Below are 13,328 nucleotides of genomic sequence, written 5' to 3' on the forward strand. Positions count from 1 at the left end.
GGAGATCATATGGTAACCCCTAATATTTCTGTGGAGGGTAATTAGATTTTCATTTCTAAATAAACAGTTGACAAAACGCCCCATCCCACCCACCCCCTTTTATCATACTCACGTCAGTGCTTCCTTTGAGGAGCACTAACAACCCGAACAATTAACCCTTACCCTGCTAAATTTCTATAATAAACTTGTCCATCTTTCAATCTGGACAGTACCATTAACGGTTAAAAGGGGTGCTTACCAAAAGATACTGACTGAATGGCGAACAGTACAGGTCATGATCGGATGTGCAGTCTGATCATGATCTGCACTGGTCGCAAAGGCAAAATCTATTGTGTCCAACATGGTAAGGGTTGATATGGTACGAATGTTAGGTTTTTCACGGAGATTAGCACAGAAGTATGTATGTACTGACGAATACATAGTGACTGAGAGATATTTTTTTCATATGATCAACATTGTAGTTGGAATATCAAACTCGCTTTAATTTTAACTCAGACGCAGTTATTCATTGGGCATTTTAATGTTTAACACATGATATTGGCTTTATCACATTTGGCCTGTTTGTAAACAAGTGTTTTTGCAAGTTCACCATTTTGTCCACTCGAACATAAATCCTCATTTCTCGCAACTACAAATATAACAAAATGCACATTTTCAGACACAGATGCTTGTTCTTTAAACTTTTAAGATGGACAACGTTGACATTTCCTGGAAATTTTAGAATGTTGTCCAAGGAAGCCCATCTATTCACGCATTCCACCAAGAACTTTTCTGAGAATTCGGCACACAGCGACACTTGGAGAGTCCTTACATCTGGGATCAGAAAGTATTTTCTTAGCTTTGTAAGTTTTTAATGAGCCATCACGACTTTTATCATCGAATCTACTCTTCTTGTTTATCATTTCTTCTTTGTGCAGTTCAATTTTCTTAGAGCTGTATCCGCATGTAGGACACTTCAGGTACCTGAAGTTATAAAGTATACAGTGTGACGTCATGACGCGATGCACGTGTCATCTCGCTGGTAAAATGCATATATTTTGGTTAAAACCATTGAAATTCTTTTTAAAAAGGAGAAAATGTTTAAGTGTAAGTCGAAATACATTTCACTCGTGGACACCATAATTTACACTTTCACTCGTGGCTGCTACAAATAAAATTACATATGGTGTTCGCTCGGTGAAATATATTTTGATCTTACACTGAAACAAACTAATATTCTCTATGTAATATGTTGCAAAAACACATCTAGGACAATGATCTATTAGGAATAGCGGCATTTAAAGAAAAAAAAGCTCAATTAAGACGAAACCGTCCACAGTACGTTTAATCATGTTTGTTTCAAGGTGCTGAGAGCGGGAACATGAGAAATAACGCGATAGGACAAATCTATATCAGTATTGATTAGATTTATATGGGGTAACCACATTGACCGCAAAAGAAATGGAAAAACTTTTGTGTTTGTATGTAAGCGTATTTATAGTCGCCACAGGTAACCCATATGGGCGACTCGTCCAGAAGACTTTTACTAATGTTAGTAGGAGGATAGTGCAAGATACAGAAGACGCTCCAATTCCAGAAGCTTCCCTGGTTCTTTAGCGTGCCAGGTGTAAAGCACCCATACACAGGGCTCTTATAAAAAATTTAGTAATTTTAGTTGAGGAGCGGGATCTCGAACTCACGACCCCTGGTTTCGTAGTCAGTGTTACCACTGGACCACTGCGTCCGCTCTGAACTTGGAAAACATCCGTATGTTACCATTTCATACTGAGTAAGACAATCAGACATACCACGCAGCCTGACGCTTTGCCATCTTGTGGCTAAATGTTTGGCTGTGTTGATCATAATTTTCAACTAGTCCTCTCGTCAAAGAAATGGACTGTCCACCCATAGAAGCTGGAAAATAATTACATTGATGAGTACAAAATTATTACTTATTTTAAAGCTGTTAAGTTAAAAGAACACATATGAACTGACATTTCTCTGTTCGCTTAAATTTAGTAAATGCTTAAAATATAAATATTCTACCTTTAGCAAATTGGCACAGCAAAGATGCAAGCACTGCGACTTTCAAAACGTCCATTTTTAGATATTCCACGTAACACATCTAAACGGTTAAAAATTTACATTAATGAATCAAAGTTTAAACGTTTTGATATTGTGACTCAGAGAAATTAAATGAAACTAATTAAAATGTTATATAAAGGTTAAATATGGTCATAACGTTAATTACCTATCAGAATATAATTCAAAATATAATAAGTGTTTTGTTCACACAGGTGTGAACGAGACAATGATAAATGTCGCAATAAACTTTTTGAATTGCTTACCGTTTTCATTTAAGTACGTGGTAAATATCACGTTATCGCTTCACTACTTAATGCGAATATTACGCTTATTTCATGATATAAACTATACGTCTGTTCGTTATTTGAGCCCTGTTCAGCATTCCACCGTTCTAACAAGGCCTTCACAATCACTACTCCTTCTGCTATGATATTCCTGGCCTTGTTCAAGTAAATCAACAAGTCAAATGGTTTATCGCGGCCAGAAATTTGTACAAACCGGATAGAAGTTGCGAAATTGTCATTTGTGCAGGAAAGAAGCGTTTACCATAATGTCCAGTACTGGACAGGTATAGTGACCATGCACGGGCACAGCCAATTTTCTCGGAGGGGGTCCGATCCCCTGCTTCCCCCCCCCCCCCCCCTGGAAATTTTGAAATTTAGCACTTCATTTTTTGCATTCTGGGGCAGTTTTATGGACTAACCTGTTAAATTTGGGAAAAATGATAAAATCAAGCTTTCTTGAAGGTAAAATTCTTAGTTTCTTTTAGATAAATAATATGAATTATGTCGGGGTCGTATGTAGCAGCAGCCGCATATACTTTACATGCAGACCTAATGTTGACTTTTTCGAAAAACATTTTCTTTCCTTCTTGTCTTCTTTCCTTTTTTAAAGATCTTCCAGAGGGGGTCCGGACCCCCGGTCCCCCCCCCCCACTCCCCCTCTGGATCCGCGCATGGTGACATATCACGCTTTCTGTTTATGCAGGTAAACTTGTGTTTGGTTAAATTTCAACAGAGCACAATTGTCTGAACAGTGTGCAAACTCATTACTGTTTTTTCAGGCAAGGGTGGAAAAAAAGTGGTAGAAAATGAAAGCAGTAACATTTTTATTAAAAAAAAATAAACAATGAGACAAACATTTCCAACATCTTTGGACGGTTCAAAAATCCCATGTTAAACATACGATAAAGCCCGAAACGCGTGAAAATATTCCGAATGTAAATCGGGTGAAGTAAGCGCTCTATGTATGCGTCCAGACTGATTAAACTGGGCGAGTCTACTTACTTATTACTTGAGGATGAAAAAAAAACGTGTTTTTTAAATGTTGCTCTTAAACAAGGGTGGCGGTTGAACTACTAAAAGTTCAACAACAGTTAATTCACAACAAATCGTACGGTATGTTTTATAATCAGTAGAAGCTAGTCGTATTTACGCTTATGAGACCTGTTTCACCCACAAGTAAAGAATTCACAGGTCCACCATGAAATATTTTCCCCAGCACGTATATACTTGTCCTATTCAAAATGATCGCGGCCTCATCGGCCGCGATCAATTATTTGAAAATCACTAGCCTCATAGAAAGGTCTGGTTAATTTGTTGAATCCAATCTTCTGTGTCATATAGTCGCAGATCAGGTGTTGACATGCTTACACGGTAACAACACAGACTCTCTGGGGGTTGTTTCTTCTAAAGAACAACTACTGGATTGCATTAAGCACACAGACATTAACTTACATGGGACATTAATGTAAACGAAGGATTCTCAGGGATTCTCAGAACATTGAAAATCTCTTTGCTGAATTGGAAAAGGGCAATTTCAGGTTTTATGATCAAAGATACGATGCAAACGTTACAGTGCTACTCTCGGGTATCTGAATTAGAAAATGCAGTAGTATAGATTTTTTTTTGTACAAAAGACCTATCATATATATATATATATAAGCAGACTGTGTTCTGTTGTGTTTCCATGGTGACAGTTCTACAAGATTTGCAAAATGATATCAGTCACAAATTGACAGTATCAGGCATTTTTAGTTACCATATGTGCATTCATCTTTTGGATAAAGTTGTTTTATTGCTGTCCTCCATGTATCATGTATTATGTCTCAGTTATAAGAATATATTGTCTCATGTTTTTGTATGTATATAAACTGGGAGTTATATGAAACTTTGAAGCAGTCATGTCTTTCGACTTGGATATTAACTGTCTGAATGATTTATGCACAGGGTTTGGTATACTGAGTTTTAACTACCTATTGTTTCCATATTATATAAGTTTTTATTAAAACTTCAAAATTGTCTAAAACAGCAGAAAAATAAATTCCTAAATTTAACAGTATTTTATTCATAAATGGATCAACAGTCTACCAAACAAAAATGATATATAAAACAAAAGCTTTGTATGAATATACTACATCTTCTGTAGTCCGTCTAATCAACAAGTTAGCAACACATGCGCAAAGGAAAGTTTGTCCCAGGAGCATCTGTAATTTCCCCGACTAAAGTTCAACGCGGACACTCTATATCATTATAGTTAAACGTTTTTAACTGATTCAGCCGTTGTGTTTTTAGATAAATCAATTTCTTCCAATTTCGTACCCAACCCACAATTGGTACATGGCGCCCTGTAAACAAAGTTTGACTTAATAATGCGTATTTATCAAATGTTTAAAGCTGTGAGAGTGAACTAAAGTCGTAACTTACTAGTAACATTGACGTCTTTTTAAGTATAGGAGACCTTGGTTGAATTGACCATAAAAATTGGCCATAAAATGTAAAGTATGAAGAAAGTTTGATGTTTAAGCAGAAAGGGCTAACATGCAGTACAAAATATTGTTTTAAGGCTGGCGATATTCGCCAGACTATTATTTTTCACAAAGTTCAACAGGTGCTGAGACTGACAACACAAAATATACCCTAAATATAAGACCTGACATTGGCTTAAGTTTTAAAAATCTATCTTTTCAGATCATTTGCTATAGGTACTACTGGACGTAATCGCTGCGTGGAATTGCCACAGTAACGATGAGAAGAAACAAATGACCCACATTATACCTATTTTTAGGCTATTTTTATACTAAATTCGTTTTAAATATTCTGATGAATACTGAAAGATATAATGTAAAAAGTGCTTTGTCACCATGGCCAATTTGCTTAAAGGGTTGGGGGCGTAGATGTAAGCGAGTTTTGTTTCAACTGTTTTCAGATTATATTAAGATCGAGGAACCGTATTGGTAATGTTTAACAATTGCATTAACTTGATACAGTCCTGAAGTTAACATATTTTCGCACTGTGATTCATCTTTAAACGACTTTTACCGTATCGTTGTTTTTTTTTTTTTTATTATTTGTTTTTTTTTATTATAAATTATGTCTTTTGTTTCCTCCAGCTGAAACAGACAGATTTCAAAGTGATAGCCATTACGCAAAACGATCGCAGAGAATTCATTTTACCAAATATTTTTCTAAATGCAACCTCAAATTATTGCGTAACAATTATAAAACACAAAATAAAAACATTGTCGATAACAATTTTTCTGGGGAGCTTCGAGTAAAAGGATTTAATCGGACAGAAATTAAGCTCCAAGTCTTAAAAATTATGGCCTTGCTCTCTACATTCATAAAGAACCATAGAGCAGAAGTAAAACCTACCTTCCTACATTTCTTCCAAACTTTGTAAACTAAAGAATAAATGCAAAATCAAGAAATTTTACAAATGTAACTAAGTATTTTCAAAGATGTCTTAACATTCATCCTTCAGGTTAAATTCATTTGAAACAGCAAGAAATGGCTATTTAAATAAAACATTTCCGCTTTTGTACGACAGATCAATGATAATAAGTCTTTGGGGGAAAAAAGGCTTATAAAGTTTATCTTACTTGAAAAAAGAAATATAATGAACAAAGTTTGATCCTAGTGGGGCTTGAACCTACGCCCTCCTGAAAAATTAGTTTAAGTTATCTCATGGTAAGAACTGAATACTCTTCAAAAAAGGAGTACATTATTACGGATACGTCAATTTTCCTAACCATCGTATTAGGGAAGGAACATGACTAGACAATAATCATTAACAGTCTGGTTTATAGCGAGGTTCGAGCCCAAAATTTCCCTCATACCGACAAAAAAAACCGCCCCATCTGATTAGTGTTCATACATTCATACATGATGTGTATGTGTGTGGTTGGGATTGAATATCGAAATATAGATCGTCATGTCAGCGCAATAACTCAATAAGTGCTTATATAATATATATACACTTATTGAGTTACTGCGCTGACATGACGAGATGTTGTGTTTGTTACCTATATATTTTATAAACTAGGGTTTTCGAACGTAAAACCAGGTTTTTCTAATACTTACCCATATTTTCAAGCGAAAACACGCTCGTGAACCCAGGTTTCAACTAGGTTTTTTAATTGAACTTTGAATTTCGGCCGGTATTCTAAGTTCACGGGCGTGAACCTATGTTTACGGGAGTAAACCAGAGTTCACGAGTGTAACCGTAGTTTACGAACGTGAACCTATGTTAACGATCGAGAACTTACGTTTACGACCGTAAACATAGGTTCACGCTCGTGAACATAGGATAATGACCAAAAATCATAGTTTTATCAAGTTTTTCGAACGTAAACTTAGGTTCACGTTCGTAAACTATGGTTCACGATCGTAAACCCAAGTTCATGGTCTTAAATATAGGTTCACGTCCGTAAACAATGGTTCTCGGCAATCAAATTATCAAATAATTACATTCTTGGCCGAAAAACTAGGATTATCGAATACTAACATAAATTTTCGAGCGAACACACAGGATAACGGGCGTAAACTATAGTTAACTCTCTTGAACCTATGTTTACGTCCGATAATCTAGGTTTCTCGATTGAACAATGGTTCTCGGCAATCAAATTATCAAATAATTACATTCTTGGTCGGAAAACTAGGATTATCGAATACTAACATAAATTTTCGAGCGAACACACAGGATAACGGGCGTAAACTATAGTTTACTCTCTTGAAACGTCCGATAATCTAGGTTTCTCGATTGAACTTTAACTTGGATGCACAAGTTAATCAGATGGTTCATCACAACAATACCCTATGCTCGCCTTAGTTTGATATGGAAAACCAATAATATCTAAGATTTTGCAAACATCTTTCAAGCACAGTTTTCAGTGTTTTGTGGTAGCCAGCCTTTCTGTACTTTTAGTACTTTGATTTTCTTTCAGCATTGAGTTTAGTAAACTCGATGAAAAAAAAAGATAAAATGGTAGACACAGCCTCTCGTTTTATTATTTCATTCAACTTATTTTAAAAAATAATATGAGAAGTCAGCCAGTCATGTTATATCTATATCTCTTTATGAAAAAATATGAGTATTAATTACCCCCTAACCTGCATTTGAAAATAAAACAAATCAAACATGTAAGGAGTCTAAACTTACTTTCCAACATTGGACATACATCACTTAGCAAACGTACCTGAATTCCACCAAGAAAACTGTATGCATGCCAGCTAAACCTAAATTTCAAACATCAAACTTCATACATGCACTGCGAACTACTCTCAATTTCAAAAATATCAAAAGTATAGCATACACCACAACCTTATTTCAATTTCAAACATCGAACCTACTGCATGAACAATTGTATTATTTCGAATAGTCGAGCTAATAGTAGTCTGATGTTGGATTAAACAGTAGTTAATGGAACTAGTTATTACGTCTCATGTCTGCTCTTAAATCGGAATGACTCGCATCAATTCCTGAGAGAGCCAAACAAGAACTCATTAATTGATAAATTCATTGAATTAATAAGATATTAAAATATGAGCGTGTTTGGAACCTAACAGACATTTTAACAAAATTCTATGGTGGCTGATATATGCCATTTCGTCTTTCCGCCAACTTTGGGCGCCGATTTATAACGTAAATATCGACTTTTCGCTCAGCGCCCCCACTAATTATCATGTTTTCAATCCGCGCTCCCGCCCTTTCTTATTCCTAGTTTTTTCTCCATTGAGATTTGAAAGGCATAATGGTGGGGTCGCCGAACGAAACGACGATAATACCCATCCGCTTTACATCTTGAATCCCACTCAACGCCAGCACCCCCCCCCCCCCCCCCCCCCCCAAACACACACTTGCTAATAATCGTGTTTTCGCTCCGCGTTGCCACATGTTATCGACTTTTTGCTCGCTAACCACTCCGCGTTTAACTTTTTTAATACTCGTGTTTTCGCTCGACGGGGTCGCGGGGCGAACTGACGAAATGGTATAAATCAGCCACCGTAAAAATCTTCTATTTCTCTGTTATGAGTGTTTACTGAATCTTATATCTAATAAAACAAGTAAAATATTGTTCGTAAGAAGTTCAACATTTATTATACATTCAATGTAGACATATGGTAAGTTGTTGAAATTAAAATAAAAAAAAAGAATAGAAAACTTGTCAGACCGTTATAAATGAGTTTTACTAATTTTATAATCAAACACTTATTCCACACTCCAAAAAAAAAAAAAAAAAAAAAAATAGCGCATGCAAAATCTTGCTAAAGTGAAAAAATTATATGCTAAATCAAGGACTTTAACTGCTTATACTGTTCAGGTATTTATCAGATATTTACGTCCAGCTACAGAAAAATAGATGTTGCTTAACTTTACAAATGATTGGCATTTATGCAGTGTGGTGAACTTTATTCTGTTTCTTGTAAGACCGCCCCGTAGTCTTGTTGTTAAGATTTCAGTATCGGACTGGCTCTCTATATATATTTCGTACGGATGCTCATAGCATTATACTGGTACTCAAAAACGTTGAGACTGACCTCAAATATTGTTTAATAACGGCGTTTAACCAACGCATACGCATGCACAAACGCACGCAAGCACACACATATCTTCTTGCAAACCTTACCGTCCACTGATCCTTCTGAGTCCTATGAATGTTTTGAAGCACGTTTTTCATTTTTCAACGAAATCCCAGGACATACTGAATTTTAGCATTAATCAGTTTTCAAGAACCTTTTTAATAAAAAATAATGTTAAAATATTGTCGCCGTAACTTTTAACATAACTTCTAGGAGTCAGTTTTTTAACGGTATAAAGATTTATGATCATGCAGGCACCACACTGAGAGTAAACAACTTCTGAAGACTTTTCTCTAGCTGTACTTGTTGAGCGTCAAAAAAATACACACCTGTGCCATGTGAGTGCCGTTTTTAAACCCCTTACCATCTTTAAAAACGAGTCATTCTTTAAATATAACAAATTAAGGCTTAAAATTTGAACTGGTTATTGTAGGAAGACATGACTATACAATACTGCATCACAAATTAATACATTTGGAATATTTACTACGTATTTTACGTGTTTTCTTGACATTTGACATTTTTGAGTCAAACGTTCACGTTTAACTCGCCGTATTTTGTTTATTTCAAGATGAAATGTTGTGACACTCACAGAACATAGTCATCAATTATTCATCAGGGCACAGATATCTTTCATTTTATAAAAAGTTTTGAATTACCGGAGATACAATAAGAAATACTTACACCACCGCTCCTCCAAAATCGCTTATCAAGCGCTGTATGTGCGAGTGCCACCTGTACTTGGGAGCGCCGGTACCAGGGTGTGATATAGTACATGTCGATTTGCGTGAACATGGGCCGCCGTGAGAAAAATATTGAGAAATATAGAGACCTATACCACATTGTAGATTGAAGTGAGTTATCGTAATTTCCCACCTATCTCTTTTCAGACACGCGACTGAAAAAAGTTATGACGTCATAAATATGGCGGCTAAAGAGAAAATAAGAAGGGCAGAAAATGTATGACTACTGAATAATTACAGGTGACAACGTCTTTGAAAACTATGTTATGATTGTAAAAATTATATATTTAGTGAAGGTAATGTTTATTCTAGCAGATAAAATACTTTTATGAAAAATAAGATGGAATTAATTATGCTTAATATGAAAATACGAAAATGACTAAATAACGACATTAAGTGAATAAATTTCCGTTAAATGGCGCAGTATGCTCGATTAAAAACTGAAATAGTCTGATACTCTTATCGCTTCCATAGTCAAATAATATAATTATATATATCTATGTACCCTTGTTATCTGTATGAGTGTGTCAGATCAGCTTAACGCCCCGACAATGTGGTCAGAACGCAAAATCAATAAAAAAAAAATCTGTTACATTGTGCAATCTTAAGAATGTTGTTTCTAATGATGATATAACAGCTTTAAAACGTAAACTATTTTATAGTGCAGATTCTCCTATTAAAATTGATAAATCCAATTAATACATACTTCCCCGTAAACCTGAGTTAGAGACATCTACGAAAGTAATCATCAGAAGATTTCTCTATGTACGTTTTAGTCCAGCATACTAGGTGGTCTATGATGTCATCGTCGTTTAACGCCTACAGTTTTATGTGAGGAAATTTATAGTACTTAAACCTGCAACTCGAGTCCTTCTAATGAACAGAGCACTCCTCTCTTAAGCAAAAACCTCTCTATAACAACATCATCAAAATTTCCCTACACTGAAATATACTATCAAATTTACCTCTCCAGAACAACAACCTCTACATAACAGTCAACATTTGAATCTCCCAAAGGGTGTTGCTCTACAGAGGTTGCACTGTATATTGAAATGTTATGCAGAATTGTAAGAAAATGGATGATGGTAACTGTTGTTATTGGGAATATAGTTGGATGAAAAGTTACTTATAACAGTCATTTTCAAATAAAATTTGGGCAGTTTGATTTGTTATACCTATTTTCTAGTTTCCGTTGATAATTTGTTTTTATGCACTAAAAATAAGCTCTATAATTGTTCAGATTTCAGTAGAAAATTATGGTTTCTTGAATTAAACTGATGTTTAACTGGTCTATTTAAGGAACACAGCTTCAGCTTTTTATTTGCATTTCAACAATACCCATGAGAATAATAGCAGCATGCAGAACGATTTTTCCATAAAAGATGTCAGATGAGGGGTACTGCTGTAAGTATTTTAAGCTGTGAAATCTGTTTAGATAAATGCAAATAACACAAAAACATTACATACAGTAGAAATAAGATGTTTTAGAGCTACATTAACAAGAAAGATAGTATTTAGCTCGACTATTCAAAGAATAGTCTAGCTATTCTACTCACCCTGGCGTCGTCGGCGTCGGCATCAGCGTTACACCTTGGTTAAGTTTTTGCATGCAAGTGCATACAGCTATCATTTAAAGGCATATAGTTTTGAAACTTATTTTTATGCCCCCGAAGGTGGGCATATTAAAATCGCACTGTCCGTCCGTGCGTGCGTCCGGTAAATTCTTGTTCGGGCTGTAACTCTTTCATCAATAAAGGGATTTTGAAATAACTTGGCATAAATGTTCACCATATATAATGAGACGACGTGTCATTCGCAAGACCAAGACCCCTAGCTCCAAGGTCAATGTCACACTTAGAGGTCAAACGTTAACATGGTCTGTTTCATGTCCGGTCCATAACTCTGCCATCCATGAAGGGATTTTGAAAGAACTTGGCATAAACGTTTACCATAATGAGACGACGTGTCATGCGCAAGACCCAGAGCCCTAGCTCCAAGGTCAATGTCACACTTACAAGTCAAAGGTTAACAGGGTATGTTTCGTGTTTGGTCAATAACTATGCCATTCATTAAGGGATTTTGAAATTACTTGGCATAAATGTTCACCATAATGAGACAACGTGTCATGAGCAAGAACCAGATCCCTAGCTCCAAGGTCTAGGTTATACTTAGAGGTCAAAGGTTAACATGGTCTGTTTCTTGTCCGGTCCATAACTCTGCCATTGATGAAGGGATTTTGAAATTATTTGGCATAAATGTTCCCTATAATGAGATGAGATGTCACGTGTAAGACCCAGACCCCTAGCTCCAAGGTCAAGGTCACACTTAGAAGTCAAAGGTGTTTCTTGTCTAGTCCGTAACTCTGCAATCTTTCAAGGGATTTGAAAATAATTTGACACAAATGTTAACCATATTGAGAAGATGTGTCACACTTATGACCGAGGCCTCTTAGGTCAAGGTCACAAAATGATACGTGATTTTTTTGCGAATACAACTGTGGCAATCTTGGGCCTACTTCGGGGGCATTTGTCACCAATAGTGACAGCTCTTGTTTCTTTTTCTAGGACAATTACCAATCTTACTGGGTCAAGTTCCATAACTCTGACATGTATTTTGAGCAAATTATGCACGCTTTTGGACTTAGAAAATTCTGGTTAAAGTTTTACATGCAAGTTACTATCTCCAAAACTAATGCAGATATTGAATTGAAACTTCACATAAGTGTGACCTTGACTTTAGACCTAGGGTCCTGGTTCTTGCGCATGACACTCCGCCGCATGGTTGTGAACATTTGTGCCAAGTTACATCAAAATCCCTCCATGCATGAAGAAGAAATGCTCCGGACAAAGTCATTATTGAATTTAACCTTTGACCTCCAAGTGTGACCTTGACCTTTGAGATAGGAACCTGCGGTTTGCGCAGGACACTCCGTCTCACTGAGGTTAACATTCATGTCAAATATAAACGAGATTGCTCCATACAAGTTGTGTGCAAGGTTGGTTAAAATCAAAACATAAATGAAACCACTATCGTGAAGACAAGATCAAAATAGCTAATTTTTGCCCTTTCAGGGGGTGTAACTCTGGAACTCATGGTGGGATATGGCTGGTTCAAGGAAGAAACCGAGATCTTATGGTGATACAAGTGTGCAAGTTTGGTTAAAATCAAATCATAAAAATGAATCTGCTATTGTGTAGACAAGAAACTGTTGACAGACGGACAATGCTCGACGGACATCAAGCGGTCACAAAAGCTCACTTTGAGTCTTTGGCTCAGGTGAGCTAATAAAAGTGCTAGTTACAGCAGTTAACACTAAGTCTTCTATCATGTTATGTTTAAATACTCTACACCCTGTCAAAGATAAGATTTCAGACAGACGGACAGGGCAAAAACAAAATGTTTCCCCGAGTGTGGGTGAAAGTGGTAGGGGAGACAGAATTCATGATGTCAATAGTTTTGCCTATTGACCAACAAGCTGTTCAATAAGTGTACATATACAATTGGTCCTCCAGTGCTCCAGTGCTCCAGTGATACTTTTGGCAACTAACTGACAAGCCATTCTGTAAAACTTAATGTATATTAATCAACTTGTATTGTTTTCCGGTTTCTTTTTTCCTATGAGGGTTGTTTGCTTAACTGCAAGGAAGTTGCAAATACATGT

The 13,328-nt window shown here is 36.1% G+C and overlaps 1 protein-coding gene across 1 annotated transcript; it reads right to left on the reverse strand.

Annotated features, from left to right (window-relative positions):
* Positions 1-498: 498 nt before the first annotated feature.
* LOC128549715 (uncharacterized) lies at positions 499-2,150 on the reverse strand. The gene is made up of 3 exons (XM_053527111.1): positions 2,026-2,150; positions 1,788-1,893; positions 499-963 (listed from the first exon to the last, which is right to left on the reverse strand). The coding sequence occupies exons 1-3, from the start codon at positions 2,102-2,104 to the stop codon at positions 744-746; spliced, it is 405 nt and encodes a 134-aa protein (XP_053383086.1). The 5' UTR covers positions 2,105-2,150; the 3' UTR covers positions 499-743.
* Between the last annotated feature and the right edge of the window lie 11,178 nt (positions 2,151-13,328).

The sequence above is a fragment of the Mercenaria mercenaria genome, chromosome 16, assembly GCF_021730395.1.
Source record: "Mercenaria mercenaria strain notata chromosome 16, MADL_Memer_1, whole genome shotgun sequence".
Taxonomy (NCBI): domain Eukaryota; kingdom Metazoa; phylum Mollusca; class Bivalvia; order Venerida; family Veneridae; genus Mercenaria; species Mercenaria mercenaria.

Coding starts and splice junctions, on each gene's coding strand:
- LOC128549715 (XM_053527111.1), bottom strand. CDS start 2,104: ATGTGTTACGTGGAATATCTAAAAATGGACGTTTTGAAAGTCGCAGTG. Junction 1,894..2,025: donor GCTGTGCCAATTTGCTAAAG/GTAGAATATTTA, acceptor ATTATTTTCCAG/CTTCTATGGGTGGACAGTCC. Junction 964..1,787: donor GCAAAGCGTCAGGCTGCGTG/GTATGTCTGATT, acceptor TTATAACTTCAG/GTACCTGAAGTGTCCTACAT.